This window comes from Ovis canadensis, chromosome 8 (genome assembly GCF_042477335.2).
Source record: "Ovis canadensis isolate MfBH-ARS-UI-01 breed Bighorn chromosome 8, ARS-UI_OviCan_v2, whole genome shotgun sequence".
Classification (NCBI taxonomy): domain Eukaryota; kingdom Metazoa; phylum Chordata; class Mammalia; order Artiodactyla; family Bovidae; genus Ovis; species Ovis canadensis.
The window spans coordinates 58,717,080-58,743,611 of NC_091252.1; the positions used below are offsets into that span (position 1 = coordinate 58,717,080).

A 26,532-nucleotide genomic window follows, 5' to 3' on the forward strand; every position below is an offset into this window, starting at 1 on the left:
GTAATAACTTACAATAGAAAATGATCTGAAGAAGTGTGAGTGTATCTGAATCACTTTGCTATACATATGAACCTAACATAACACTGTAAATCAACTGTACTTCAAATAAAAAGATAAAAAGAAAGTAGTAGAGGGGGAAATTTACATCACAGTTGGGTAATGTCTATGAGAGATCAAAGTGACAAGATAGATATTAAATTTATATGCAGTACAGTAAGTGAATTTTTTTTATCCTACATACAGAATATATAGACTTTTAAAATATGTCTGGATTTTTAAAAATGTTCACATGAAGGAAACCTCAATAAAAGTCTATATTCTCTAACAACAAATGCAAAATAACTAGAAATTTGTTAACAGAAATATTAAAGCAAGTCACAAATCATGTGCATTTTCTCTGTTGGTTCTTTTTTCTCTCCTCAGAGAAAATTTTATACCATTGACCTTGGCATTTATATATTTATATTCTATTTAGAACTGAATAAGCATTAGTTCATTTATGTTATTTAATGCTTTTTTATTTAGGTAGAAGATACATTTCAGAAGGGTCAAGAAAAGGATAAAGAAGATCCTGACTCAAAATCAGACATTAAGGGCGAGGATAATGCCATTGAGATGTCAGAAGACTTTGATGGGAAAATGCATGATGGGGAGCTGGAAGAACAAGGTTTGAGATTATCTGCCACTTCATTCTTGCTTTTGAAAAGTGGCTATTTTCTCCAGGAAACTAGGTGTTCCCAATAAGTAGCCTAGTATATACTCTTGGAGCAAGTTGGTTACTCTGCGTGACTGCGGAGGGAGCATCGGCATGTGCTGTATGTATGCCGGTGTGTCAGGAGTCTCTAGTTCCTTGTGGAGGGTCTGCTCTGAGTAAACTGAGACGCTGGCTCTGATGTTCCAGCTGCTCCACGTGCCAGATGAGTGACCTGTGGTGTCCTCTAGGGAGAGCGAGGAGATGCACCCTCGCCGAGCTTGGCTCTCAGCTCAAGTTGAATTGTTCTAGAGAGGTTTTTTCTTTTTTTTAATATATATATATTTTTTTCTAATTGCAAAATCAGTAGACATTTGTTGTAGATGATTTGGAATGAAAACGCAGAAACCAAATCAATACCATTGTACCTGTCACCCAAATCACTTAATTTTGGAGTATTTCCATTTATGGCATATATATTCACACACACACACACACACACAGAGACCGTGAATGGTTCTATAGTCTGCTTTTTTCATTTAACTTATGAGTATTACATGTCATTGAAAATTACTTGATAATGATTTCTTACAGCACAGTATCATCTGTGATGTTATTACCATAATTCAACTGTTGCCTTAAATTTCTATCCAAAGCTTAATTTGAAATACAGTGTGTTACTTTAAGTGAACACCTTACAGAAACGATAGCTAACTTCAGAGTAGAAGAAGGTATATGCATGGCTAAGTAAGTATAAGAGTATGACCTTTGTCAAAGCAGACCTTGATCAAAGACAAAGGAAAGAAAAGTCTGGTTATTTGATCGAGATACATGATTTGAGATGTTAGAATCATTGGCAGAGAATAGGTTGGCGATGGGGAGGAACCTTGGAGGCATTGTAGACCACCCTTGATCATTTCCCAGGTAAGAAACCAAAACCCAGTGAGGTTGCTGGGACCCTTAATGAACTCTCCCAGCACCAGAATGAGACATCCTGACAGCTGTTCTACCACCCTCCTTACAGTCCTCCACCATCACACGTCCCAGACCTCCCTTCTTCTCCAGTCTGCAGACACAGTAGGAGTGCTTCAGGACACCTAAAAGCATCTGCCTGTAGGGGGTTCTGTAGAATCGCAGCACATCCCAAGTAGGATCTTGGCCGGGTCCCTGCCTCTCCCACACACACAGGAACAGATTAGTCTGGGGATCTGCCGAACTGAGCTGAGTGCCTTCCCTTTCAGAAGAGGATGATGAAAAATCAGATAGCGAGACTGGAGACCTAGATAAACAGATGGGCGATCTGAATGGTGAGGAAGCTGACAAACTAGATGAGAGGCTTTGGGGTGATGATGACGATGAAGAAGATGAGGAGGAAGACAGTAAGACTGAAGAAACAGGACCCGGAATGGACGAGGTAAGCAGAAGATTCCCCCATCACTTTGTGCCCACGATGAGAGGGGGCAGTCTTCCTACCCACTGCCACTCCCTGTCGTTCTTTGCTCGCTCTTTGCTGTCTTGGTTTTTCTTCCGTCTCTATTTTTCTGTTTTTTCCTGCTGTCTAGATTTTTTTTATTACATTCAGGGCTCAAAGAGTAGCCTGACCTGAGGCATCCCTTGTGTTATGGAGGAGGGAAATTGGAGCATTGTTATAGATGCTATATCTGATTCTGCCAGTGGTCACTGCACTTGCCCAGCCCTGAGCTTAGGGGACCCCCAGGGCTGGGTGTGATGCATCCCACAGCTCAAACACCCGTCCCCACCCTGCTGTTCACATGCCTGCTGTCACCGCTGCCACCTGGGCTGTCCTGCCCGTTCCCTCCAGGATGTGCCCCGTCAGCTGGATGGTTCCATGGGATTGGCCCAGCACAGGTCTGGGAGCTGCGTTAGATAGTAAAGTGAAAGCAGCGTTTTAGATTGAGAGTAATGATGTTGTGTTTTTTCTTCCTCTGATATTTAGGAAGATTCTGAACTTGTTGCTAAAGATGACAACTTAGATGCTGGCAAGTCAAACAGAGAGAAAACCCAGCAAGATAAGAAGGAGGAAAAGGAAGAAGCAGAAGCTGATGACGATGGACGAGGCCAAGACAAAATTAATGAACAAATAGATGAGGTAATGAGGATTCAGAACCCAACTGCTCTTCTCACTCAAGCCAGGGCCACTGCAACACACAGCTCCCAGGGTGTCTCAGGACGTATTTTTTCCCACTTATCATTTGTTTTCCCACTGCCTCATAAAGGAATGTGTCATAGAGCCGCTTAACTGAGCATAAAATATCTAACCACTGGTTACCGATGAGATGAGCTTTGTGCTGTTGGGACTCATGTTATAGTTTAGAAACTAAAACCCACAGTCCTTTTGTATATTTCTTCCGTAAACTACCGTGTCCTCTTTGCGATCGGCAACACAGCACCCCTGTCTGTGGAGAATGTGCACAAAAAGTGAAACCTGACATTCCGACATGAAACTGTAAAAATATTGGTAAAATTCTAATGTGTACTGGTAATTTTAGAGCAGAGACATTGTATTCTCTCAGCATAAGGACAGTTGACCCTTGAACAGTCGGGGCACTGAGGGCACTGACCACCTGCAAGGCTGGAAATCTCTGTGTGACTTTATAGTTGGCCCTCTGCGCCCGTGGATCTTCAGCCTCAGGTCCTTAAGAGCCACAAGTCTGTGTGGTACCATAGCACATATTTATTGAAAAAAAATCCACATAAGTGGTCTGTATAAGTGGACCTGCGCCATTCAAACCTGTGTTGTTCAAGAGTCAGCTGTGTTTAGAGCTAATTATGTGTGAATGCTATTCCTTTTAAAAGTTTACTTTTATTTTTCCTGATCTCTCTGTTGCCCAAAGAGGGAATATGATGAGAATGAGGTGGATCCTTACCATGGCAACGAGGAAAAGCTGCCCGAACCTGAGGCCTTGGACCTTCCAGATGACTTGAACTTAGACAGTGAAGACAAGGATGGTGATGGGGACACTGACCGTGAAGATGGAGAAGGTGTGTCTTTTAAAACATAAAGGGCCTGTTGAAAGTCTCTGAAAATGAGCAATAACCAATTCCTTTTCAGGCCAGCGTCATGGCCAGCTCGTTATCGTCTCTGATTCATGTAATTCCAGCTTGGCAAGATGGCTTGCTTTTTCTTTGTTGTGTTTCTCCTCCAAGTAGACCTGACGCTTGTAGCCAGCAGGGCTTCGTCACGCCAGTCACCTGTCCCGTATCTCACTCCTCTGTGTCTGGGTGGTGCGGTCACACGCGGCTCTGCCTCCCTCCGGGTTCACTGTGAGCCCCTCTCGTGGGTTGATGTAAACTCTGTGCAGTCCAGGTAGTCAGGCCTCTTGCAGAGCCCCGTTACTAGCTTTCTGGTGAAAGTTTTGTTTGTTTTTAATTATTTTTGACTGTACCACGCAGCTTGCTGGATCTTCATTCCCTGGCCAGGAATTGAACCTGGGCAGCTGCAGTGAAAGCGCCAATCCTAACCACTGGACTGCCAGGGAATTGCCTCCTAGGAAAGTTATTGATTGTTGTGCTTATATTGTGTGTTTAGGCTGAAATGTGAAATCATAATGGGAAGTGAAGTTGAATAATCCCAAGGGAACTCACTTGGCACAACAGCAACCCAGCGCTTCTGCCACCCACTGTTCCCTCTGAGTGTGGCTCCCCTAGGGAGTGTCTCCTGGTGTCAGGAGGTGGTGTAGGTGATGCCGCTGTGATGGAGGCCCTGTCAGGATGGGCAACCAGACAGGAAGGCAGCAACAGCCTCACTCAGCTTCTTAGTGAGGCAGTTACATATTTAGAAAGCTATTAAAAACACCATATTAGAACAAAAAGAGCAAATTACAAAGGAATAAATGAGAGGTACTATTTATGTGAAAATTTGCTAAAAGAATGTATGAAAACACAGAAATAATTTATGGTAACTTCAGGTTATGAGCTCCGAGGAAGTAGGAAGAGCAGAGACATCCAGAACCCTGACAATTGTGTCCAGAACTATTTTATTCCTTAAATACAAGTGACAGATGTGATACACTTGTGGCAAGATATTAATATCTCTTAAATCTAGGAGGGAGTATTTGGCGCTCATAAATGTGAAATGCCTTTTTCACATTTAAGGTATTTGATAACCTGTGCTTAGAACATTCTTCGCCCAGTGAATCTCTAGTTCTCCTTTTTAAGCATAGTATAAGCTGTTGCTTCTACGGCAGTTTTCATTACCTTATAATACAGGAAGCTTATTTCAACCTTAAATTCAACAGTCAAGCAAGCATAAAATTAAAGTTCACTGAGAATCTAATAAGCTATTTTGCCCTAGAAAAATATCCAGACTCATTTTAAGTTACTTTGTATATAAACTAAGAAGCAGTTACTGCGAAAAAGTTACCTTTATACAGTTCTTTCCATTTACAGTTACTGCAAAATACTGGCTATGTTCCCTGTGTTATACAATACATCCTTGAGCCTATCTTACATCACCAGTCTGTACCTAACACCTCCTGTTCCTATGTTACCCCTCCCCTCCACACAGCGATAACCATTAGTTTTTTCTGAAGGAGCAATTATTTTAAAGAATTATTTACTAAGAAAGTAGTTGATTTCTGAAATATCCAAATTACAGAAAAGCTGTTTTAAACAAAACTTTTTCAAATAGGGTTGTTCCCATTTGAATATATGTTGTATTTTCTGTGTATGGTAAGGAATGATGTCCATCAGTTATTTGTAATGATAATTGAAAATTAGACTAGCATTTCCTGTCTGTTCTAAAATATCCCTATTGTTGTGGTGGCTTTTTGGATTTTTAATGGATATCCAAACAGTTGTATGCAATATACAAGTATAGTGAAGAGCAGATGTAACTAAATTCTTCTGTGAAGGGTTGGTCAGATAATAAACAGATCAGTCTTTGCCAGTCATAAGCTGCAACAGAGTCGCAAATCCTCAGTTCCGCTCCTGTAGTGTGAAGTCAGCCATAGGTAGTACAAAATGGATGGAGTGTATTGTTCACGTGGGTGAACAATTGGATGCAGTGGCGTTCCAGTGTAACTACTTGCAGAAATATGTAGATGGCCAGATTTGGCCCATGGACCATATTGTGCCAACTTCTGGTTTGAGAATAATAAAAAGATGCTTGTGTGACTATATCTCATCTTAAGAAATCACATTGTTTAGTTTTTAAATTCTGCATTCTTTTTTTTGTTTAATCTGTCCAGAAGAGAATCCTTTGGAAATTAAAGAACAACCAAAGGATACTGAAGAAGCAAGTCACGACGCTGAGGACATAAATGAAGAGACTGAGGCTGATCAGGATGAAGGTCAGGGTCAACCCCAGCCTGAGGGAGGCCACAGCGAAGATGACAGGGGGGAGGAGGGCGAGGAAGAGATGGATACCGGAGCTGACGACGGAGACCAGGCTGCTGCCGAGCACCCTGAAGAGGACGCGGAGGAGGCTCCACTGTCGGAGGACAAGGACAAAGACACCAGTGAGGAAAGTGCGGAAAAGGACACACCTGTTGACCAAGGTCTCCAGCCTCAGGTATCACGGCGGATCTGCTTTGTCCTCTGTTAAAAGTAACAATGATGAGAAAAGAGTACCATCTTCTCACTAGACTCTGTCTTAGGATAGTTTCCCATGAGCAGGTCACAGCGCCGAGCAGTTTTCGGTTTGTGGCTGATCCCCTGCCTGCAGGCTCCTCTCGGTGAGGAGGGGGGCCCCCACTTCATCTTCTCCCCTCAGAGCATTTAATGCTATTTGATTTCCTTGCAGACGCAGGAAAAAGAAGAAGGGGAGAACTCTGACATGGAGGAGCCGGTGCCAGAGTCCGCGGAGAGGAAGGAGCACGAGTCCTGTGGGCAGACGGGCTTGGAGAGCGTGCAGAGCGAGCGGGCCGTGGAGCTGGCTGGAGCCGCGCCTGAGAAGGAGCAGGGCAGGGAGGTGAGGGCCTCGTCTCCACCAGCCGCCTCTTGGGAGGGCCTCCTCTCCCTGTGTGAAACCGTGTTCTGTTCAGCAGTAGTGATTGCTGTGTAACGTTTTTTTGTTGTTGACATCTAAAAATCCAGCTCCCATTCTTTAAGAAAATGGTCGTACACCTGTATTTATATGGAACAAACCCCAGAATATTTTTACACACTATATTTAAGTGATGTGCTTAATGAGAAAAAATTACTACAGTGTAGTTCTCTGTGGGAGAATCAGGTTCAAATTCTGTTTTCGAAGCTCCTAAGCAAAGAAGGGTTGACTTGTGTTTTCATGCGGTGATATGGGTCTGACAGTGCATCCTTTTCCCTTACTGTTCACCAGGCTGCCAAACATTTTAATTTAAAAAGCAAAACACTTCATTCCTTGATGTGGGGTGATGTCTTTTGTAGCCACAGTTGGGGCACAGGTAGTCTGGAGGGAGTCCTGGAAGTCAGGGGGCCTGCTGCTCAGTGGTGTCTCTAGACCACTCCCTTGGTCTCTCTGAACCCCCATTTTCTCAGCAGTAATTACAACCATTTATACCTCTCTTACCCTTCCAACCCATTTACTCAGCACCAGTTCTTGAGCTGCTGAGCATTTCATTACTCTGGTAGATCTTCACGGTGGCCCTATAAAATAAATATTATTGTTCTTTCTATGTTCTCCATTTTGTATCTGAGTTAAATAAGCCCCCATAAAGTTAAATGACAGTCTCAAGGGTACCCAGCTGGTTGATGATGAAGCCTCGTTTCTGATCGAGGTCTGTCCTGCTTTCAGAGTAAGCCATTACCTCCTATAGACAACAAAGTCCCCCAAGAGGGTAACAGACAGGTCTAGGTACTTCTGTTTCTGCCCACAGGCCAGGCGTTAGTGATGGGTGAGCTCTAGAGCAGACAGGCAGGTGTGGTCACAGTCATCCCCTGGGCTCCAAAAGGGATTGATTCCAAGACCCCCACAGATACCCAAATCCACGGGCCGCTCAAGTCCCTTATGTAAACTGGTGTAGGGCAGTGGGCCCTCCATGTCCGCGGATTCAGAGGGCCAACTGCAGGTGACTGAGGGGAATTGTACGCAGCGCAGTCTGTAACCAAGTGCTTATTCCGCTTCCTGCCTCTCTTTATGGCTTGGATTTCACAGGAACACGGCAGTGGAGCTGCGGACGCAAACCAGGCAGAAGGCCACGAATCAAGCTTCATGGCGCGGATGGCCTCCCAGAAACACACCAGGAAAAACACACAGGTCTCTATCGCTCTTCAGCTAAACTTAGGTGACGGCTGCGTGTAAGATAATGCTCCAGATATACTGGTTAAAAAAAATTCCCAGCCTTTGCTGTCCCACCATGGTGGCATCCTTGGTTCGCTTTTTCTTGGTGGGGACAGACAAATGCATATCCTGATCCTGTGATGCTCTTGTTCTGGAGCCTAAGAACCAGGTGGTAGTTGCCAAGCTACTAACCAGTCGTACCCTGTTCACTGTCCATTCTCTTCTGTGTTTGGTTTCTTTAATTCTATTCAATTCTGTTCTATCCTATCCTAATCCTATTTTATTTAGCTGCACCGCATAGCCTGTGGGATCTTAGTTCCCTGACCAGGAATTAAACCTGGGCCCCAGCAATAAAAGTGCTGAGCTCCAACTGCTGTAATGCTGGCAAATTCCCTATTCTCTGTTTTAAATATAAGATTTTAAAAATGGGGTGCTATTTATGCATGTGACACGAAATCAGCCTATAGAAACCGGTGCGCTAGAAAGCTTCATTTTATCCCTGTGCTCAAGCCACCCAGGGGACTGTCCTCAGAGCATGTTTCTAAGAGATTTACTGCATAGGTAGCATATGAATGGCTGTTTGAGTGTCACACCTGTGTGTGAGTGTCTCTTTGCCTCTGCCTTTATTTTAGATATAAAAGTATTTCATAGAGATTGCTCTGTATGTGTATTTAGAGATCTTCCTATCAACAGCTGCATTGAATTCCACTCCTGTATGGCTGTACCTAATTTATTTAATCAGCCCCCTGAGGATAAACGTTACTTTTATTCTTTTTGTATTACAAAGTTCTGATGAATTTCCTCATACTTCCCACAGAGTTTTAAGAGGAAACCTGGGCAGGCCGACAACGAACGCTCCATGGGTGATCACAGTGAGCGTGTGCATAAGAGGCTGAGGACCATGGACACCGAGAGCAATGCCGAGCAGGGCCCGGCCCAGCCCCGGGCCCAGGTGGAAGACGCGGAAGCATTTGAGCACATCAAACAGGGCAGCGAGCCCTACGATGCACAGACCTATGGTACAGAGCTGAGGGGCCCCCTCCCTTGCTCATCAAGCTCTGTGAGCGCTTATGCTGACTGTGTGTCTGCCAGGTGTTGTTACAAAGTCATTTTAAGAGGGAGGGGAAATGACTTTTCAAACGAGTTTCCTTTTAATAAGAACTGTGCAGATATACAATTTGGTTTTGAAATAAAGGTATCTGTAGCCAAGTGCAGGGTTTCAGTGCTCAGGGTTCTGGGTCTAGTGAAGCCTTTTAAATATTATTGGTGACGGTTGGCTATCCCAACCCAGCACTGGTCTCAGAGATCTGAGTAGCAGACATTTCTTCACTCACTCTGCAGTGGTTCAGAGCGTAAGTGACAAAGAAAAAAAGATCTCAGTATTGGAGTCAGTCATCACTCAGTCTCCCCTCGAGCTCTCTGGGTGACTTTTCACTGTTTCGTTCCTAATACACAAGCTGCTATTGATATTATGACACAGAAAAGACTGCTCTCCTGTGGATTACTCTCCTCTCTTCCTGTCCCCACCTTTAGGAAAAATGAAGCAGAACCGATGACGACTGCCACACATGGGGCTTTTATGTTGTACCTAGCACTGTTCTGAGCTTTGCAGCCTGATTCCTCTAGTAATCTCGGGCTAGGATGCCTCCATTTTATAGATCAGCATCCTGAGGCCAAAGAGGTTTAAGGACTTGTCCAGGGTCACGGTGCTGGGATACCCACATTGTTTTTCTGTGCCCTGCTCCTGCCCCCCGCTGTTATACTTCATCACTACAGTTTCTCCACCCGTGACTTGGCAATGAGGATAATTCCATTAGCTGCTCTGAGTCATGTACTCAGCACGTTTATTCTGGTTCAGTCTCTGATCATAGCAATCAAAACCCAGCAGCTAAACATCCTATTCTGTGGTCACATGCATGGTTACACATGGAAATAAGACACTTGTCCGCAGTTCACAAGCCAAGTACTTGCGTCCAGTCTCTAGGCCACGTAACTAGTCAGTGGTAGAATCTCTGACCAAAAGCACACCCACTCTCAATGACTCTGTTCTGCAAAGAGCTAAGCTTTCTATGTGTATGTGCTTTGTTGGCAGATGTGGCCAGCACGGAGCAGCAGCAGTCTGCAAAGGACTCCAGCAAGGCTCACGAGGAGGAGGAGGTAGAGGATACCTCCATGGACCCGGAGGAGCAGGAGGAGCTCAGAGCGGTAGACACAGAGTCACTGAAGCCAGAGGAGGTCAAGTCAGGGAGCACGGCCCAGCCAGGTGAGTTCTGTGGTGAACACCTGCTCCCCACCTAAGCTCCGCCTGGTCTGTTCTTTTTACGTCCTAACCCATGACTTAGATACTCATTTGCCCATAGTAACTCCCCTGTACATACTTCCTTTGGGAGTAGAAAGGTGGGGGAGTGGTGTTACAGGTCACTGACATTCATGGAGAAGCCCAAGTTCCAGGCAAAATCCTGGCAGTCTTCTTTAAATATGTAGAAGAAAACAGAACAGTGCACATGCTACAATTATAACCAGAAGAGACGTTCTTGATTACTAGAGAAACAATATTTTTTAATTATAAAATACGCAGTATTAGCATAAAACGTTTAAATAGGGGAAATGCATGTGAGAAAGTAACACTAACTTCTTACATTTTATAACTGTTCCATTTCATAACCGAGCCCAAGTGCTATTACAAGGCAGTTCATTTTTTTTTAATGTATTCAACACACATGGAAAGAGAACATCAGCAATGAAATAAATGCAAATTCAAAATAACCTCCTAAATTCAACAGCTGCTGCTTCTGCTTGCTTCTTCTCAGGGGCGTTAGAATCACAGACTGCCATTATGGGACAGTAAAGACATAGCTCTGTGATTAGATCTTCCTTGATTCAAATCCAGACTTTGTCTTACTTACTTTATAGGTGGAGGCAGATTATTTATCTTTGCCACAGCTTCCTCATCTATAAGATGGAACTATGATTTTAATGTATTTTTATCAGTGTTCTGCATGCACACAGTTTAATGGATCACACAGTCCTACAAGGCTTGTCAGTGTTGAACAGTTTCCCCTACTTTCCCCTCCCCAGAACACAACAGGGTGGGGAGAGAGGGGAGTTAAGGGAGTGCGAATTGGCAATGACTGTCTCAGAGAGAAAGAACACAGGGAGCTGACATGTTAATGTGCTGGGAGGTCTGAGCGACTGTGAGATTGACATGGGACTGAACGCTCAGTCTTCATTCTGGTGTTATGTAAGTAAAATTCGGTCCTTGTTTGAGAACAGGCTCTGAAGAGATGGAGATGGAGACCCAAACTGTTAAAACAGAGGAAGACCAGCGCCCCAGGACAGACCCATCACACAAGGAGACAGAGAATGAGAAACCAGAGAGAAGCCGAGATTCCACCATTCACACAGCCCATCAGTTACTTGTGGACACGATCTTCCAGGTCCTAAAACTTTTAACAGATCACCACTTTAATAAGTTGACAATATGGAATTATAAGTTGCTTTTAATTCTTAAAAACTTCATAAGCATCTGGTTGTTTGGGGGCTTCGTATCATATCAATCTTTCAAGGAGTACTGTGGGTATGACACACTTCTGAGTGTGTCAGGTAACACACTGAGCAGGTGTGTGAGCAGCTCTCTGAGCAGGTAACACACTTCTAACAACCAGTCCTAGGGTTGCTGTGGGAGGTCTGCGTCCTTACCTGGCCACAGTGGGGGGCCTGGCCCGTAGGCCTCTGGCCCTCCTCAACATTCACCAGCCTTGTGTTGGGAGCCTGCAGGTCAGTCAAGTTTATGTTGGTTAAGCAGTAAGCATCTTTGACTTAATGCTTTCATTTAGGAAGAGCCAATTAACTGAGTTTTCCCAAACTGTCTGACCTAATGGTAGTCTAGATTAATCAAAGAACATTTCTGTTATTGATACCTTCCTGGGTACTTTGGGATTTATTAATGTTCAGAATTTCCTTTATCCATCTTATCCTCAAAAAACCGGGAAGGAGAAGAATAGTTGTCTGGCATCTTTTGTGCCATGAAATTTGCTCAAGTTTTGCATCTCAGTGGGAGTTCACACTGCAGGGAAGAAGGCAACCAAGGATAATGAATTAGTGATTCCAACTTGGGTCTCCTCTATCTGTGACTTTTCCTTCTTAGCCCTTCTTAAAAGATGTCAATGAGCTAAGACAGGAGCTGGAGAGACAGCTGGAAACATGGCAGCCACATGAATCTGGAAACCCAGAAGAAGTAAGTCACTGGTCTTTTTACTAAATCTCTTGACTTTCTAAGATACAGCAAACTTAATAGGTTCTTAACTCCAGTTACCTTGGCAAAAGCAACTGAGTATGTGAAGAATATAATTTTAAAGCCTGCTTTGCCACTAGATGTGCAGCTTAATTAAAACAAAAACTGAAGTTTCATTTTTTAACTTCCATTGCTGACTCTGTAATGGAAATAATAAAGGTGATGGTGGTTGAGATACGGGACGGAACTCTAGATACTGTGTCACTCTCTGAATAGACCACCAGGAACACTGCCAGCTGACGTAAAGGGGAAGTGTAGATTAACCAAAAGTTTCCTTTTTAGTGAACTTGCTTCCTAAATTTATTGTATATGTATCAGTTCAGTTCACTCGCTCAGTCGTGTCTGACTCTTTGCGACCCCATGAATTGCAGCACGCCAGGCCTCCCTGTCCATCACCAACTCCCATAGTTCACTCAAACTCACGTCCATCGAGTCGGTGATGCCATTCAGCCATCTCATCCTCAGTCGTCCCCTTCTCCCCCTGCCCCCAATCCCTCCAAGCATCAGAGTCTTTTCCAATGAGTCAACTTTTCGCATGAGGTGGCCAAAATACTGGAGTTTCAGCTTTAGCAACGTACCTTCCAAAGAACACCCAGGGTTGATCTCCTTTAGAATGGACTGGTTGATCTCCTTGCAGTCCAAGGGACTCTCAAGAGTCTTCTCCAACACCACAGTTCAAAAGCATTAATTCTTCGGCACTCAGCTTTCTTCACAGTCCAACTCTCATATCCATACATGACCACTGGAAAAACCATAGCCTTAACTAGACGGACTTTTGTTGGCAAAGTAATGTCTCTGCTTTTGAATATGCTATCTAGGTTGGTCATAACTTTTTTCCAAGGAGTAAGCGTCTTTTAATTTCATGGCTGCAGTCACCTTCTGCCGTGATTTTTGAGCCCCCCAAAATAAAGTCTGACACTGTTTCCACTGCTTCCCTACTATTTGCCATGAAGTGATGGGACCAGATGCCATGATCTTTCTTTTCTGAATGTTGAGCTTTAAGCCAACTTTTTCACTCTCCTCTTTCATTTTCATCTATATATGTATACACAAATACATCTGTTATCATCATTCTCATCACATGTATGTAATGATTGCTGTGCCATAATCGGCCTTAAAAAAAAAAAGGCACTTACTTACCCAGGAAGTAAGCACACTGTTAAGTGTGTTACTTGAGAGATTTGCCCTTATCACTTTGCTTTTGAAACAAGACCCTGAGAGCCCATGGTTTAAGTGGCTGGATCTCCTGACACCAAAGTGAACCATCACAGCTCCCTCTCCATGTGAAGGGTACACATTACGTACCCCTCATAGGAGGTGTGAATAAGGCACTGACCTGGTCATGAATTCCAGTCTTTTACTGCCTCATTGAAATGTCATTCTTTCTCATTGGAACTGTGATTAGTGGCTTTGGTGGAAGAGGAGACATTTTAAACCAAGTGAATCAGCTTGCCGAGAGAAGCAAGTTGTTTTCTTCTGCTTTGCCTCAAGCCCTCATCTTGCTGTAATGACCTTGCCTGGCTCTGACATTCTAAAGGCACCTTGCATACTGTTGTCACAGGAGAAGGCCGCAGCGGAGATGTGGCAGAGTTACCTGGTCTTAACTGCGCCTCTTTCACAACAGCTGTGTGAACAGCTTCGTCTCATACTGGAGCCAACCCAGGCTGCCAAGCTGAAGTAAGTCTTCTGCACTGGAGGCGCTCATGGCACCCTGAGGAGGCGCCAGCGTCGCCTCTCCTGCTGAGCTGAGCACCGACCAGCTGTGGTGCCGGCATCTAGGTGGCCATTCCTGCTGCACAGGCACCAGTCTGGCGTCCTTACCTTGTTGCCGTGTTGTTGTCTCTGCAGAGAAGCTTCTGTGACTAGTTAATACCGGATGAGGAGACTGGTTGAACCTTGGGGGTGTGTGCTGCTCACCCTCTACATGTTGGGTCACTCACTTGCTGCACGCATCACTCACCTAGATCTTTCCAAAGTGAAAGTGAAGTCACTCAGTCGTGTCCGACTCTTTGCAACCCCACAGACTGTAGCCTACCAGCCTCCTCTGTCCATGGGATTTCCCAGGCAATAGTACTGGAGTGGATTGCCATTTCCTTCTCCAGGGGATCTTCCCAACCTGGGGCTCGAACCCAGGTCTCCCGCATTGTAGACAGACGCTTTACCATCTGAGCCACCAGGGAAGTCCAAAGGGGTATCCAAAATCAGAGTTTTAGAACAGAAAAGAGAATCCAACACTTAACAGTCAATGCAAACATTTTTTTTTCCTTTTTAAAAAGTGTTTTACATTTTCTAAAAGGACCTAATCATTATTGCTACATACATATCTGTTTGCTGCTGATCAAGATCTCGGCAGTCTCAATCAACAGTAATACGGTTATTTGGTGTAATTGGCTGTCAGGTCCTGTTTCTATGCTTTTAGCTCTAATCTTTGTTCTGTTTGGTTAAATTTAATAGAGGGGACTATCGAACTGGGAAGCGACTGAACATGCGGAAGGTCATTCCATACATTGCCAGCCAGTTTCGGAAAGACAAGATTTGGCTTCGAAGAACCAAGCCTAGTAAACGGCAGTATCAAATCTGTCTGGCTATTGATGACTCTTCCAGCATGGTGGACAACCACACCAAACAGGTAAGGAGCAGCAGTGCAATGATGGTTTGATGGGCCACCTGAATGTATTTGTATTGAATGTGGTCTGGACAGAAAGCACTTTGGAATACCAGTTAGTTCTGAGAATGTGATACCATATTTGAGAAGACCTAAACGTTAAAGAGTTCAAAAGCAATTTCAGGATGTCCCAAAGATTGTGGTCTCTTAAATTGTAGATCTTTTAGATTGCTGTATTTCTTAGCCTTGCTGTGCAGCTGTCTAGCTGCAGGGTAAGTCAGTCTGACAATGTTTCTTTTCCACAAAACATGATGCACTGTACTCTTTGTACTGACCATGCACAATTTAGTATCTGAATATTTCTGATTTTTTGAAGAAAAAGTCTTCAGTATACATTTCTTTAAGTCTGTGTAGAGTTAGTGTTCTGTCAGTATTAACAGGGCTTAGGAGCCTGGGTAGAGGTCTTTACAACCCCACCCACCGTCATGGACATGGAGAGTGGTGGGGGGTTCCACAGTGATGGCCAGCACAAGCCAGTGAGTAACGTGAAGTCTATGCATACACTTTGCTGGGGGAAAAAAAGCATACCATCTAAACCTGGGTTCAAGTCTCAACTCCCCACTTAGTACATGACTTTGGGCAGGTAATTTTACTTCTTAAAAAAGGATTATAACAATACTTAAACTCATAGTCATTATGAAGACTGAATGAAATAACATAGATAGAGCACTTGGTTCAGTGCCAGGTATTTGATACATGTTCAGTAGGTGTTAATTGCTATAAATATCATCTTCTTTTCAGTTGAATTTAAATTCTAAAACTATACCGTCATTTATGCATAGATTAGAATAAATAGGCTAATAAAATTTTTTATCCATGAGGGATTATGTAGTCAAAAAAGCAGGGGGAAACCATAATTTATGGACCAAGTTTCTGGAGATCACTTTTATCGGGTAATGCTAAAGCAGACCTTTCCTCCTACTATAACGGATACTGGTTTTTGGTGCCTGTGGCATTACCCAGGGCCTAAGACTACCAAGGCCCCTGAGTTGGTGAACAGCCATATTGATGGTGTTCCCCTGCCATACCAAAAAAATAGCGTTTCCTGTGGGACTTGTGGTATAAAGAGTTGAAAGGCATTGGTGTCAAGAATACCCTGATGCCTTCAACCCTCCATTTTCTGTTTTACAGCTTGCCTTTGAGTCTTTGGCCGTGATTGGAAATGCTCTAACCCTTCTAGAAGTCGGTCAGATTGCAGTATGCAGGTAAAGGTGCCTTTTAATCCCTTTGGGAAACCCAACCTTTTTTGGCATGACAAAAAGTAACTCCCAGTGTTTGGTTTTCCTCCTCCAAGTTTTGGAGAGTCTGTAAAGCTATTACATCCGTTCCACGAACAGTTCAGTGACTACTCAGGGTCCCAGATTCTGCGGCTCTGCAAATTCCAGCAAAAGAAAACCAAGATTGCTCAGGTAAGTTCATGACATCACATGTCTTCTGAAGTTATTTTCTGGTATGAAAGTGGAAGTCGCTTAGCCGTGTCCAACTCTTTGCAACCCCATGGGCTATACAGTCCATGGAATTCTCTAGGCCAGAATACTGGAGTGGGTAGCCTTTCTCCAGGGGATCTTCCCAACCCAGGGCTCAAACCTAGGTCTCCCGCGTCGCCAGCAGTTTCTTTACCAGCTGAGCCACAAGGGAAGCCCCTTTTTTTCTGGTATAGGAAAGACATTATTTTTAGGACTCCCTCCTCCCAAATATGGTGAAATTTACAATAGAGAATAGTCCTAAACCTCAAGATTGTGTACCACTGGAACAGAATCTCCTTTGGCATCCATTATTAAATACAATGTGACCTCTTTTTCTGTTACTCAAAGATCATTTCACTTTGCATCATTGATTTTTGGCTCCCTACTTTTTTTGAGCAGTTTGGAGCATTTTAGGAAAATGAACCACCTCCCAGTACACTTATCAAGTGGGTCAAGGCCAATTTCTCTCCACCATTTAGCCTAGAGAAGTGATGTGAAATAAAGTAGTGACTTGCTCAGGGTGACATGAGTTTAGAACAGTATGGGATAGTAATTCTCTCCTGATTCCTATCTTCGTTTAACTTCTTTCCTATGGACATGTTGTGAGGGGGTTTTTTTGCCCTTTGTTGCTCAGTTATTTTCCTTTCATGAAAGACAGCTCTTCAGTTCATTTGGGGAGTTACTGACTTCCTGTCCCCCAGAGTTAAGTGTTTTTTCCCCCCTACTTTGGGGTTTCTCATAGAACATTAGTGGGGTATATGCCAGGGGTACAGGTCTAGGCTTGAAATGCCAGCACCCAAGGTAAATGCCAAGTGCAAGCCTTGTCAGTCCTTTGCGGGTGACTGGAAGGGACAGTTTGGGGGACAGTTTGGTTCCTATAGATTTGAGATGATCACTTAAGTGCCAGATGTAATTTCAGTCTCTGTGACAATGGAAAGAGTTAAATAGTTTTCTAAGTGTCTATTTCTGGTTTTGGTTTAGTTTCTAGAGTCTGTAGCCAACATGTTTGCAGCCGCTCAGAAACTCTCACAAAATGTCAGTCCAGGTAAGCTGTGTTCTCAGGTCTTTGTTAACAAAACACTTTTCTGCCCCTGTATTATTTGCAAATTGCTATTCTCACTTCAGTGTACCCATCACTGTGTTTTCAAGTGGATGCTCTATAGGAAAAGACATGAACAGGGGATGATGGAGGTATTAAACATTCATGGAATTTTTTATTTGGTAGATTTGAGTTCACTTGGGAAAGGAAGGAGCAGGGTGTGTGGAATTAAATGTAAAGAGTATTCTGTAATATTTTAGTAACAAAGGAAAGCAGAGGACGATGTAATTTAGAAACCAGGTAATCCACCGTGATTGATTGGGCCTTTTACAGCACACCAGCTCTAACTCCTTCCTAAAGCCTCCATTCTGATTGTGCCTGTCGAAGCAGGTCATGCATGCCTCTCAACACTCGTAATTTTCACTGAAAATATAATGTGCTAAAAATTTTTAAACATTTTTATTCACTTCATTTTAGTGGTCTAGTCTATTTAAGTTTTGTTTAAATGAGTCAATTTCAAGGAAAAAGAAAAAAAGAATTTAGGTACAGGAAGTTGACAGAAATCTGAAAGATACAGTTCATGTTTCTGATTTGGGTACTTTCTTCTAATGGTCTGCTCAGGACTGCTCTCTTTATACTTTATATCCATAAACATGTGTTTTCATTCTCACATGTTGTTATACAACAAAGTTGATCTAAATGTGACATACCCCCAAAGCACTGTTGGGAAACTGCTTTATTGACAGAAGTGTCTGCACAGCTTTGTCTCTGCCTCACACATTCAAATAATAGATCTAACTGGAGACCCTCTTTGTGCCAGAATTCATCAGCTTCAGAACTGTTTGGTTTTACTAGTTCAGAGAAAGCCTGCCTAATTTGTCTTACCGTGGTAGTTCTCGAGTTGTTTGAGTTTTCCCTTCCTGCCATGTGTTCCTCTCCAGAAATTGCCCAGCTTCTCCTGGTGGTCTCTGATGGACGCGGCCTTTTTCTCGAAGGCAAAGACAGAGTCCTAGCAGCAGTTCAGGCCGCCCGGAACGCTAACATCTTTGTTATTTTTGTTGTGTTGGACAATCCCAGTTCGCGGGTGAGTGACTACTAACAGCCACTTTTCTGGAGATAAAGTGAGAATTCCCTCCAAGCTATCCTATCTGAAAAATGGCCTGCATCTCACCATCATACCGAGAACTCCTCTAACACTTGTGGCATTCTGAATGCACTGTTTGAGGCATCTTATAGTTCTCATATAATTGCACAATGACTCGGTGATGTAGGCGTGGTTATTCCCACTCTACAGCAAAGGACAAACACGGAGAGGTTGTAGGTAACAACTCGGAAGCCATACATACTAGAGACCATCCTCTGAACCACTTACTGTGATGACTGGTACTCTGGTGGGTCGTCTCCCTCTGCACAGCGTCACCACAGGCATTGCAGCCTTTGTGATGGGCCTTGTCCGCTGGAAACATAGCCAGCCCTTCCTAGGTACTGTATCTCAGCAGTGCCCTCCTCAGAGGAGCAAGCATCTGTGGCTACATGAAAGGTATCCACAGGCAGTTCTGTTCCAGGGGAAGTCCCATCTCTCCAGGTCACATTAAGGCCTGAATAGCAAGTTGAAGACTTAACGTGAATTATTCCAAGAATAGAATAGGAAACACCATCATAGCGCAATCAGGTTTGCTCATCTACCCCTTTCCCTCTCTTTCGGTGTCCATTCTCCTGGGAGGGATACTCAGAGATCTGCCTCTTCCTTAATAAGAGCTACTTTAATATGCAGGAACCTATTGTCTGCAAAAGAGATCATAAAAGAGCTAGCTGATTTAATTTTTCTCTTCAAAATGTCTTCTGTTGCCAGGATTCTATCTTGGACATTAAGGTACCGATATTTAAAGGGCCTGGAGAAATGCCTGAAATTCGATCGTACATGGAAGAATTCCCATTCCCGTTTTACATAATTCTCCGCGACGTGAATGCACTTCCCGAGACGCTCAGCGATGCTCTCAGGCAGTGGTTTGAGCTGGTGACGGCCTCTGACCACCCATAGAGCAGGAGGAACACAGTCCCAAGTGAGACTTTTAACTGCTCTCAGAATGTCACCCTGCTTGCCAGGAGCTCCCTTCTGGAGAACTGTTTCTGAACTCCTAGCTTGAAAATAGTATTTTATCTTAGACCTGATTTATAAACATTCACCCAATAGCTACAAAAAGTTATCGCAACGTAAGTTTCGATTTCAAGGCCTAAAGAAAACTCTTGCTCCCTGCTGTGCCTGGGCTCTGGTTCGTGTAACAAACCTGGGGCAGTGAAGGAACAGCAGCAGGAGTCTCATTCCTGGGGCAGCCCTGGCCCAAGAGGAGGCTGCACCCCACCCTTGGGCCCAGCTGCCTGCTTCCCCTCACAGGGACCCTGGATACCACCTTGAGGAGATGCTGCCGGGAACATGGGACTGTGCCAGAGCTCTGGACAAAGGACTAAATAAAAGGAGTATCCCTTTTGACCCTGCCCTATGGCTTAGCCTTGCTAAGTCCGCAGTGTGTACCCAAAAGCCGTCAAATGGCTAAGACAGCTCCAGTTTATTTTTAGAGAGTCAGTGTATTTTCTTACCATGCTTGTTGTGAAAGGAACTACCTTCTCTCCATGGGGAGGAACCTCATGCTGTGTGTGTTCTCATAAAGCAACCAGACATTATGGGAGCCCAGATCCTCAGAGAATGACCCTTGGGTCGTGTATGAAGGAAGGGGCTTCTCCCTATGCTCCTTCACCTTTGCTGCTTTGGGAGACTATGCAATGATGGAAAGATGATTTTCCCTTTGTTTATTCCATTCTCTCAATGCCACAGTTCCTGTTGTTGTAGTAATTTATTTCTTTAGTTCATTTTTTCTTAATAGTTAAGAGGAAGAATCATTCCTCACACTGCTTTCAAGCTGAACTGAGCCAGGCTTATCCTGGAAAAGAAGTGCTGTGTCAGAAGAACTGAGCAGCCAAACCTCTTTTCCCAGTCAGAAATCCACCAGCGGTTTTTCAGCAGTTTTTTATTTACTTGGCCAAAAAGCAGTGCTTGAATACTTGAAACTGTGCTGTGTTCTCTTTAAGTTCTGCCTGTCCAAATGTCCTTTTGTAGACAACATGCCAGGGTGTAATCGTCCATCTCCAAGTGTGTTACAGTTACACTGGGAAGTGTGCCACCCTTCTGAGGTGGTCCTCAAAGACACAGATTGCTTGTTGTTGTTTAACCGAGTGTCCTAAAGCATGTACCTGAGGTTATATCCTTTTTTTATTCTAAAAAGCTATGCAGCTTGTATTCTGAAAAGTATTAAAAAGTATATACCACGGTTGTCACTTAGGACCATTCTTAATGGAATATGACAAGAGTGTAAAAGGTGTGCGAGGGGTCTTGACTGCTGAATCAGGCAGCTGTCACTAGTTTATGCTGTGTATCATGACCCTGCAACTTCAGTGGCTTACCTCAGACAGCCCCAGGGTTTCTTGTGTTCCTGTCTGTGGTGGGTGAGCCTCCGCATGCTGGTCTCAGGGCAGAAGAAGGGCAGGCTGGTGGACGCACACAATGGCTTGTAAGGGTACTACTCCAAGATGAGTTCTGAGTGGAAGAGATGTATCACTAGCCAAAGGCCTCTGTAGAGGAGGAGGTTTAATCTTCCTGCAGGGAGGTAAGAACCAACATTATGACTGTGACGCAGTCCATCGAATCTCCCTTTAATTGATAGGACCAGCTAAGTTGGAGCATCCTAGTTGGTATACCAACATGAGTAATTCCCTTGGCCCTAGGAGAGCTAACAAGGTGGCACAGAAGAATTTGAGTAAGCAGGTTACTGAGGAGTGCCATTTTCAGTTTGTGCTGTGATGGGAAAAAGTTAGGAAGCACAGGAGCAGACACAGGAACTGAGGGGGTTGACTAGGAAGTGTGACATGCCTGAGTCACTGAGAAGCAGCTACTGTGGATGCCTGCTCACTCACTCTCTCACGTGGAAATCAGCCTTTCCATCTGCCTCACTCCCATCTCCATCCAAACCCCAATCTGGTCAGCTCTCACTTCTAGACATTTATCTTATTCTGCCCCTTCCCTTTTGCTTTCCTCTGTACTGTACTGCAGCTGGATCTCTTTTAAAATGTAGCTCAAACTACTAATCACTGTGCCAGCTTCACTCTATCACACAGCATCCTTGGAGATCGTTCTGAATTCCTGTGAAGAAGGTACTATTTGTTGTTTCTTGGCCTAACTCCCTTGTCTTCTCTCCCAGCATCCCCACCACACTATTTGATCTGCTCACAGCAAACCACAGGAGCCCTAGAATCTGCCAGTGTTCTGTGTGTTCTTTGTCTAGAATTCTCTTACCCACTTTGCCTTTCTGATGAACACTTAGCTCAGATAAGCCCTGGAAGAAGAACGTGCTCCCATGGTAGGAGTCTTAACAGCATCTATAATACTATCTTAGACTTATGTCTTCCTACCCTAAGAGTGATTCTGAGAACAGAAGGCATATGACTCAGGACAGCATTACCAGTGTCTGGCATAAGGGGATGTTTCTGGATGAAAAGAAGAAATAGTATAAAAATGTCTGTTCTCACGTTACTTTATAGATTAACATTCTAAGATGATTTAAAGGAAAATGACAAAACATTTGTAAAGGTCATAGACAAATAGATACTTACAAGATACTATAAGACAGTATTACTGCTTAATGAAGACACAACAAAAACCTGGATGAAATAGCTGTAAGGGTTATTCAGACCCTAAAAGAATTTACCAAGACCATCACAAAGCCCAGGAAGATAAATGAATGGTTAATACATGGTGCTGAAACTATAATTTACACCTGGAAAAGAACTTATATCCCCAATATGCTATAAAACAAAATTCTAGGTGGAATAAATATTTTAAACATGAATAATGAAAATTTTTTTAAGAATTAAAGGGAGAAGATGAAAAGAATCAAAATAATAGAAAATACAGTGTATAGAGACTTAAAAGGATATAAAATTTTTTAAATATGGCAAACTGCATATAAAATTAGAATAAAAGTCTGGGTCATCATAAAGGGACCAAAGTCATAACAATCCACAAAATAAGTGTAACTGAAAGTGACAAGGGATATTTCACTAATAGTTAAAAGGGAAAAAAGTGAATTGCTAATTAGACAAGTTTTCAGGCATGCAGGAGACTCAGGTTTGATCCCTGGTCAAGATCCCCTGGAGCAAATGGCAACCCACCCCAGTATTCTTGCCGGGGAAATGACATCGATGGAGGAGCCTGGTGGCCTACAGCCCATGGGATTGAAAAAGGGTGGGTTATGGCATCAACATTATTCACACAATGCCTGGTAATAGCCACTAGGGTGCTTACACGTGCTAGGTTCTGTTCTCAGTGCACTACATACAGTACTACAGTAACAACTCTGGCAGATGCTATCATTTCACTTTAGAAGTGAGAAAACAGGTGGGCACACACACACTGAAGTACACAACTAGGGTTAGGATTCCAAGCAAGCAAATCAAGTGGAGATGCTCAGGGAATGATCCGGTAACTACTTAACATTTAAGGCCATATTTTAATTCGGAAGTAGGAGGGATTCACTAACCTCTTACAGTTAATACACGCCGAGAGCCTACAGAGTGTACTGAGGGGAGAATAAAAACAAGTATAGGGAAATAAGGACTTCCCTGGTGGCTCAGACCGTAAAGCGTCTGCCTACAGTGCAGGAGACCTGGGTTCGATCCCTGGGTCAGGAAGATCCTGTGGAGAAGGAAATGGCAACCCATTCCAGTACTCTTGCCTGGAAAATCCCATGGGTGGAGGAGCGTAGTAGGCTACAGTCCATGGGGTCGCAAAGAGTCGGACATGACAGCGACTTCACTTCATAGGGAAATAAAAGCTTAGGGTGTAGGGGATATTCGTTTCTTCATTTGAACATAGTGATACAAAGTTCTCAAAACTGCAATGGGACAACCACCTAAAACCTTGTAACTAATGACGATCATGAAGACTACAGCGCCAGGAAAAGAGCACGACAAAAATGAGCAGAGCACAACACAAACTTCGAGAAATTAACATTTACAATTTTAGTAATTTTAGCTATATACACTAAATCTCAAAAGGAATACAGTTTTCTCCCTTCACCATCAAAACCCTTAACTTCCATTTAATAGAACAAACACGTGTTGAGAACTGTGCTAAATGCCTCACCACTATTTCATTCTCACAACAATCTAGTACGCAGGAACTCTTACCCCATTTCTCTGATAAGGAAACAGACTAAGACAAAGCGAAACTGCCTCGGGCTTTAGTTCCGACCAATAGACTGCCAGGTTCTACAGGGGGCGCACACGCTGCAGGCCGTCTCCCAGGAAACCGAGTTCGCCCCGCCCCGTCACCCCCCCCACTTCCGCTCCTGCGCGCCGGGGCTTCAGCGAACCGCGCTGTCAGGACGACATGGCCACTTCCCGCTTGCCCCCAGCGACACTAACGCTCAAGCAGGTACCAGCTGTTCTCGCGGGCCAGAAGGGCAGCTTTTCTGGGTCTGAGCTCGATTCTCTACCGCTTCCTCCACCCATCCTATAGAGCGGGACTGAGGGACGACTGGGGAGGAAGCCCCTATGCGCGCCGCACTCTGATTGGCTCGGGCTGGGGGGCGGGGCTTCCCGCCTTGGAGGACGGAAGGCGCTGCGGGGCGGGGTGCTCTTCGGTCGCGGAGGCGAGAGGCTGGCTGAGGTCTGGATATCTAGCCCGGGTACTTCATTGCCTGGTGACACACTATAAAGACTCCTCTGTGGCTTGTACTCTTTAAGGGTTCCTGTATTTGACAAATGAGTAAACAATCCAAGTAAATTTCTTGCCGTTTTCTTAGGGGAAAAAATGGTTTTCTTTCCTCTTTTCAAAATTGAGGACCAAAAAGAAAACCCACTGAACTGACGATTGTGCAGCTGTAATTGCTATTTCTCCTCTCCTGTACAGTTCATGAGAAGGCAACAAGTTCTCCTCCTCTACAGAAGGATTCTGAAGGCAATTCGGCAAGTTCCAAATGATTCTGATCGCAAATACCTGAAGGACTGGGCAAGAGAAGAATTCAAAAGAAACAAAAGTGCCACGGAAGAGGTGAGACCAAGATCACTAGTGAGGGAAGACCCTGGCCCTTTTGTACTGATTAGTGAGGTGTTTTTTTTAAAGTTTATACACTGTCTTGGAATATCTACTGAAATACCGCCAGGCTCCTATGTCCACGGGATTCTGCAGGCAAGAAAACTGGAGTAGGTTGCCATGCTCTCCCTCCTCCAAGGGAATCTTCCCAACCCAGGGGTCAAACCCGCATCTCTTAGGTCTCCTGCATTGGCAGGTGGGTTCTTTACCACTAGTGCCACCTGGGATGCTTGATTAGTGAGCTTTTTAAAAAATCCAGTAGCTATCTTGGAATATAGCTTGAAATGATATATCTTGATCATTGCTCTCAGTGTCACTGATTTTTCACTTAACTGGTATTTTAAATTTTACAGTGTTTATCTATACTCTACAGTGGCATCACCCAACTTTTCTGTTAAACCAAATATCTGCATGCACACACAAAAAGATGATAAATATTACAGCATGGTGGTTTGAGAAGTATGTTTGGGATATATGAAAGCATGTCAGACAATTGTACACCCCTGATTGTTACTTCTGGGCTTTCCTAAAGTACAGCAGTTCCAGTTCTCAGTGTTAATTCTTAATTTTAACAGATGAAATGGTAGAGCTGTACCTTGTTCTACCAATTAAAACTGACCAGATTTCACTTTCTTCTACAGGATACAATCCGGATGATGATTACTCAAGGCAATATGCAGCTCAAAGAGTTAGAAAAAACACTTGTTTTAGCCAGATCTTAACTACAGCATTGTTCTGAAAGGTTTTTAAAGTCTCCATGTGTTTAGTTAAGCTTAGGCTCAATCATGGGCAGCCCAAAGCCAAGTGAAACTGTTTATATGTAGAACCCTTGAGCAAAATATCAGAACATGGAGCATAGCATATCAGAGAGAGAGCCAAGAAAAGTGCATCAGAGCAATTGTCTTAGCACGGAAAAACACCTGGTATTTTGGAAATGTTTTTAGATGTGTCAGCAGTATTTTGTAAGAAGCAAAAATCAGTACAACAGATAGCACATAAAAAGATGTTCAACACCATTAATCAATCATCAGGGAAATGCAAATCAAAACCACCAAGAGATGCTATTCACATTTACTAGGATGGCTGTAATTAAAAAGGGAGGTAACTGCAAATGTTTGTGAGGACGGAGAAATTGGAACCCTTATACATGGCTGGTGGGACTATAAAATTTGTGTAGCCACTTTGGAAACAGACTGTCCAGTTGCCCAAAGGGTAAAACAGCATTATTCATAAGAGCCACAAAGTGGACAATCCAAATGCCTATCAACTGATAAGGATTAAGTCAAATGTGGTATACCCATACAATAAAACATTATTTAGCAAACAAAAAGGAATGAAGTACTAATACATGCTGCACCTGAATGAATCTTGAAAACATTATTAAGAGGCCGGTCACAAAAGATTACATATTGTCTGATTCCATTTACATGAATGCACAACTCAATATACTAAAATCTATTGAATTGTACATTTTACATGTATGCAAATTATCTCTCAATAAAGCCATTCCCCACCCACCCCCTGATATTTTGTGTGTAAGTCAGTAAAGCTGTTTTTAAAAACTGAGTTGTAGGGCTGGAGGTGTACTGACCTCAGAGACAGTCTGGAGCTTCCTTGGAAAGTCTGTCTGTGTTATCCCTCAGGGTTTGTTGAGGCATGTCGTTCAGATGTATCATATCTGATACTCAGAGGACTCTCTGAAGAGATCCCCACAGGGAATCTAGAACTTTGTTGGAAAGAGGAGAAAGAGAAACAATGAACCTTCCAAAAAGAAGAGGCAGTTTCTGGATGAAACAAATACAGTTACCTTAACAACCATGTGGAAAGTAAATCATTAAGCAAGCTCCTCAGTGCATTAGATTCTGCCCCGGTAACAGGAAAAAACAGTCTGAAGAATACACTGGATATAAAGTTGACTTCAGGACCCTTGAAAGAAACCAAATGTTTAACAGTTAATTCAGTGAAAGTGAAAGCTCACCGAAGAGGCTGGGATTGGCAGTTCATCTACAGA

The 26,532-nt window shown here is 43.6% G+C and overlaps 2 protein-coding genes across 2 annotated transcripts in view; both read left to right on the top strand.

Moving 5' to 3' along the window:
• MDN1 (midasin AAA ATPase 1) overlaps positions 1–20,707 on the top strand; it is a 145,579-nt gene extending 124,872 nt beyond the window's left edge. Inside the window, exons 85-102 of the mRNA XM_069598273.1 lie at positions 526–667; positions 1,933–2,105; positions 2,649–2,801; positions 3,547–3,694; positions 5,902–6,224; positions 6,456–6,623; positions 7,785–7,886; positions 8,728–8,929; positions 10,003–10,173; positions 11,184–11,347; positions 12,058–12,147; positions 13,766–13,881; positions 14,659–14,833; positions 16,001–16,074; positions 16,164–16,278; positions 17,317–17,380; positions 18,316–18,458; positions 19,227–20,707. Coding sequence (XP_069454374.1) covers positions 526–667; positions 1,933–2,105; positions 2,649–2,801; positions 3,547–3,694; positions 5,902–6,224; positions 6,456–6,623; positions 7,785–7,886; positions 8,728–8,929; positions 10,003–10,173; positions 11,184–11,347; positions 12,058–12,147; positions 13,766–13,881; positions 14,659–14,833; positions 16,001–16,074; positions 16,164–16,278; positions 17,317–17,380; positions 18,316–18,458; positions 19,227–19,415 — 2,712 coding nt within the window. The 3' untranslated portion in view covers positions 19,416–20,707. The remainder of the gene's footprint in view (positions 1–525; positions 668–1,932; positions 2,106–2,648; positions 2,802–3,546; positions 3,695–5,901; positions 6,225–6,455; positions 6,624–7,784; positions 7,887–8,727; positions 8,930–10,002; positions 10,174–11,183; positions 11,348–12,057; positions 12,148–13,765; positions 13,882–14,658; positions 14,834–16,000; positions 16,075–16,163; positions 16,279–17,316; positions 17,381–18,315; positions 18,459–19,226) is intronic.
• A 2,416-nt stretch (positions 20,708–23,123) lies between these two features.
• LYRM2 (LYR motif containing 2) lies at positions 23,124–26,038 on the top strand. The gene is made up of 3 exons (XM_069598283.1): positions 23,124–23,861; positions 24,339–24,479; positions 25,163–26,038. The coding sequence occupies exons 1-3, from the start codon at positions 23,817–23,819 to the stop codon at positions 25,241–25,243; spliced, it is 267 nt and encodes an 88-aa protein (XP_069454384.1). The 5' UTR covers positions 23,124–23,816; the 3' UTR covers positions 25,244–26,038.
• Positions 26,039–26,532: the final 494 nt, after the last annotated feature.